Source organism: Camellia sinensis, chromosome 7 (assembly GCF_055761805.1).
Source record: "Camellia sinensis isolate YWXY chromosome 7, ASM5576180v1, whole genome shotgun sequence".
In the NCBI taxonomy this organism is placed as follows: domain Eukaryota; kingdom Viridiplantae; phylum Streptophyta; class Magnoliopsida; order Ericales; family Theaceae; genus Camellia; species Camellia sinensis.
The window spans coordinates 104,067,259-104,071,509 of record NC_138967.1 but is presented as its reverse complement, the minus strand read 5'-3'; the positions used below and the strand labels follow the sequence as shown (position 1 = coordinate 104,071,509).

The 4,251-nt window shown below is 36.7% G+C and overlaps 1 protein-coding gene across 1 annotated transcript; it reads right to left on the bottom strand.

Annotated features, from left to right (window-relative positions):
• Positions 1-942: 942 nt before the first annotated feature.
• On the bottom strand, positions 943-2,532 carry LOC145796000 (uncharacterized). Its single transcript, XM_082880966.1, has one exon. The coding sequence runs from the start codon at positions 2,530-2,532 to the stop codon at positions 943-945; it is 1,590 nt and encodes a 529-aa protein (XP_082737092.1).
• Between the last annotated feature and the right edge of the window lie 1,719 nt (positions 2,533-4,251).

The following is a 4,251-nucleotide window of genomic DNA, read 5'->3' as shown; positions in this document are numbered from 1 at the left end:
TTCAAAGATGCAGTTGTAGGCGACGAAGAAAATATTTCCGATTTGAATCGGTTGGGAAATTACCATCAAAGGATGTGACTTCATCGCCATCAAAGGCTGTTCTGAGTTTGAACCCAAATGGTTTCAACGCGTTCAAGAGCTTCATTTGTGACCATGATTACAAGAACATCTACATCTGTGGATACTTCAGCTGGAGAGCTCCCAAGGGTTTCTCTCCGTCGATCAACGGTTGACGAGATCAGATCAGATCAGATCGACGTGGTTGTCCGGAGTGAGAAGTGGCAGATTTGTAGGGCTACATTGGCAGCCTTGTTGATCCAGATTAATGGCTCTAAAACCAAATCCATGTCTCCAAAACCAGTTCACTCAGGTCGAGCTTCAAAGCTTGAAATCTTATCGTAGTTCATGATGATGAGGACAAAGAACGGTCATCTCACACTCACCGACTTGGGGATGAAGATGTCGAGGCTAAAACACGTTGGTGAGAGAGAGATGTTGTGGTTCAGGGAGAATGTGCATGTGCAGAAAGAGAAAACATGTGGGTGTGAGGTAAAGAGAGATAGCACTAGATGATATATTTAAATTTTTAAATCCCTCCTCTTACTCATCCTGCCCAACGTGAGATAAGAAAAAAAAAACATTACATTCTCTTTAATCATTCTCCTCTACCAACTATGAACCACCACCCGAGTATAATATATATATATATATATATATATATATAATTAAAGATATTTTTTAGGAACATTATAATATTTTGTATCATAAAAATAAAATAAAATGATACAATTATTTTCTCACCAAACCCATCTGACTATCTTTTCATTCGGCAAAGCAAAAAAAAAAAATTGGATCATTACAACCTACCTTCCATAAAGAAATTTCGTACTTGAAATTAAATTCAAGTAATGTAATGCATTCTACAGTCACCTACAAACTCACTCAGGTATTTACCATCGCATCAACAAAATTCTTTGACCTCCACCTGAGACAACAACTAGTACATCGGTGTAACTCTTTTCGTATTCGCATGTCCTCCAGATCCAAACGTGCTTTGTTAGTGTCCTTGTTCTTGCCATCAATGCTCAATAGTGTCCCAAGCAGATTATCACATATATTCTTCTCTATGTGCATGACATCAAGGTTATGTCGAAGCTTAAGTGTTTTCCAATAGGGTAGGTCGAACAAAATGCTTCTTTTTGTCCAGTTCGGAGTTGGATTTTCAGTCCGTTGTCTTTTTTGGTTGGTTGGATGCTTTCCATACGGCTTGTACGTCCCCAAATTAATTTGCTGCAATATTTGTTCTCCCGATAACTCCACAGGTTTGGACCGATTCTCAATTTCCCCATTGAATAGCTTACTTCTACGCCAATTATGGTTCTCAAGTAAGTACCGCCGAGCACCCATATACCCAATCTTACTTCGCAAGCTCTGAGATGATGCATCGATGTTACAATAAGGGCAGGCCAGGTAACCTTTTGTACTCCAACCAGACAAGGAACCATATGCAGGGAAATCGTTGATGGTCCACATGACTGCTGCATGCATTGTAAATATTTGGCCGTTTGAGGCATCATATGTTTGCACACCATGCTCCCACAGATTAGTTAACTCTTCTACTAATGGTTGCAAGTAAACATCGATGTCCCTTCCAGGTGCGGATCGTCCGGGAATAAGCAATGACATCATGACAAATGGATTTTTCATACACTTCCATGGGGGTAGATTGTAAGGCATTAAGATTACGGGCCACATGCTGTACGATTTACTCATATGTCCGAATGGATTGAAACCATCCGTGGCAAGCCCTAGCCGTACATTCCGAGGACCCGCAGAGAATGTAGGATGCAGCCTATCAAAGTCCTTCCATGCCTCACCATCAGCTGGATGTCGCAATACTCCATCATCCAGACGTTTATCTTTGTGCCATCTCATATATGCAGCTGTTTTTTTCGACATGTACAATCTCTTCAACCTCGGTGTCAAAGGAAAGTACCTCAAGATTTTGTGTGGAATTTTTTTACCCGTCTCGTCGTTCAACTTGTATCTATACTCCGTACATGTAGGACAATTCTCCAATGCGGCGTTGTCCTTCCAAAATAACGTACAATCATTCTTGCATGCATGAATGGCCTTATATCGCAAACCCAACTCATGTAAGAACTTTTTCGCTTCATAAACGGTCCATGAAACATTTTCATCACACTTTGGTAGAATGTCTTTAAAAACTTGCATAACCATATCGAAAGATTTGTTGCTCCATTTATTGTACACCTTCAAGTGAAGCATCTTAATTACGAAGGACAAGATGGAGAACTTTTCACACTGTGGATATACTTGACGTTGAGCATCATTGAACAACTTCATGAATTTCAACAAATTGTGCCTCTCCGAACAAGTACATTCTTCGTCGATATGATCATCCATGAGACCACTCATGTAAATCTCTTGTAACATGGTTGGAAGTTCATCCACATTTTCGTGAACCTTTGTCATTCCAGCTTGATCGGTTTGAGTATCATCGTTTCGCATAGTAGGATGAGCACGAAACATGGGAACACGTTCCCCGTGGTGGACCCAAGTTCAATAAGAACATGCGATTCCTCTTCGAATCAAGTGCAACCGTACAACATGTTGAGGTAATTTCGTGCCGTTCAAGCAATCAACACAAGGACAACGGATTTCATCCTGCGGCCCTAAATTCTTCGTAGCGAACTCAATAAATGACTGAACACCTTGTACATACTCTTTACTTTTTAGCCTATCCGTTATCATCATCCAACTCTTGTCCATTATTAGAACAATAGACATGAAGCGAAGATGAACCTGCGAATGGACGGCAACTTCGAAAAATACTCTGTAATGGAAGAGAGCTTAAGTAAGTTTAGGGGTTCGATTAGCATTGTTTTTTGAAATTAACAAAATAGTAATAACAGATCGGGATGTTTTGCCAATTTGTCAATTGTATATAGTTGGCTAATTTCACTACTAACTTGGCATGTATTGACACGCAAATGTGACATACATTCACAATTCTATGTGGAGTCATCTTAGAGGGAGAGAAATAATCCTAACCAAATTTAATAAAATTTACTAAAATCAGTGAGATTGAAAATTATTATATATATAATTTTCATAATACTTAAATTGTCTCTAAGGACAAATCTAAATTTCCATCATCCAAACAAAATGACAAAGCTTATAAGAAATCATTAATCTTTATCAAATTTTCTTCTCACTCTAGCTTCTTGGATTAGTATTTGTATCTTTATTCTATTCCTACCAAATCAAGCTTTAAATCGTAAATATACATATATCAACTTTATAAAACGATTTATAAACAAAAAATTTATATAGAAACTAGATCCACAATAATCTATCAATGACATTTATAAAATTATGAAAATAATTATGGATATTTTGATTGAAAATAAAATGATTACAAGAAGTTACATCATTATGAATATTTTTATTTAATTTCATAAAAACATTGTTTATATATCATTATTCTAAGTACATAAACTAGAAGTTCAAAACACACATGATGCACATGTAGAAATGGAGATCCTTGTAACTATCATCTAACAAAAAAGAAAATTTAAAAATGGCCACTGTCAGTCTCTTGTAAAAAGAAGGATTGAACCCTTGATACATTTAGATAGGAACATCAACAATGGCCACTGTGACCCTCTTGTCATTATAAAATGGGTTTATTTATTATTGCATAGGTCATATTCTCAATTTAGATTACCACAAAAAAATTACAACATCAGAAACAAACAATAAATTTCATCAATCTCAGAAACACTTTGTCTGTTACTTTTAAAACTCTTTCTCACATATTTTCAAAATATTTTCACTTTCATTTTGATATTAAACAATATCTCAAGAACTAGAGACAAGCTGATTTTTCACTCTAATTTTGACACTAAACAATATCACAGGAGCACTCAAGAACTAGAGATGGCCCAAGCCTATTGAGGGCCTAGACAAATGAAATGTAGTTAGAATATGGTTTGGTGCCTTACATTGGCCATTGCCATTCTATTATTGTCCCATTCTACAGTAAGATAGTGCAACTTCTTGTGCAACTTAGATTGTCAAGTTAGGTGCTTTCAAAATCAACGGTATGGTTGAAAGGGTACAGCTATCCTAGGAGATCAGAGAGATTATTTTTCATCTGTTTTCAACGAATTATGCGTGAAAGGACGACCATGTTCTTTAATCATCATATTGAGTAGATTATCCTCT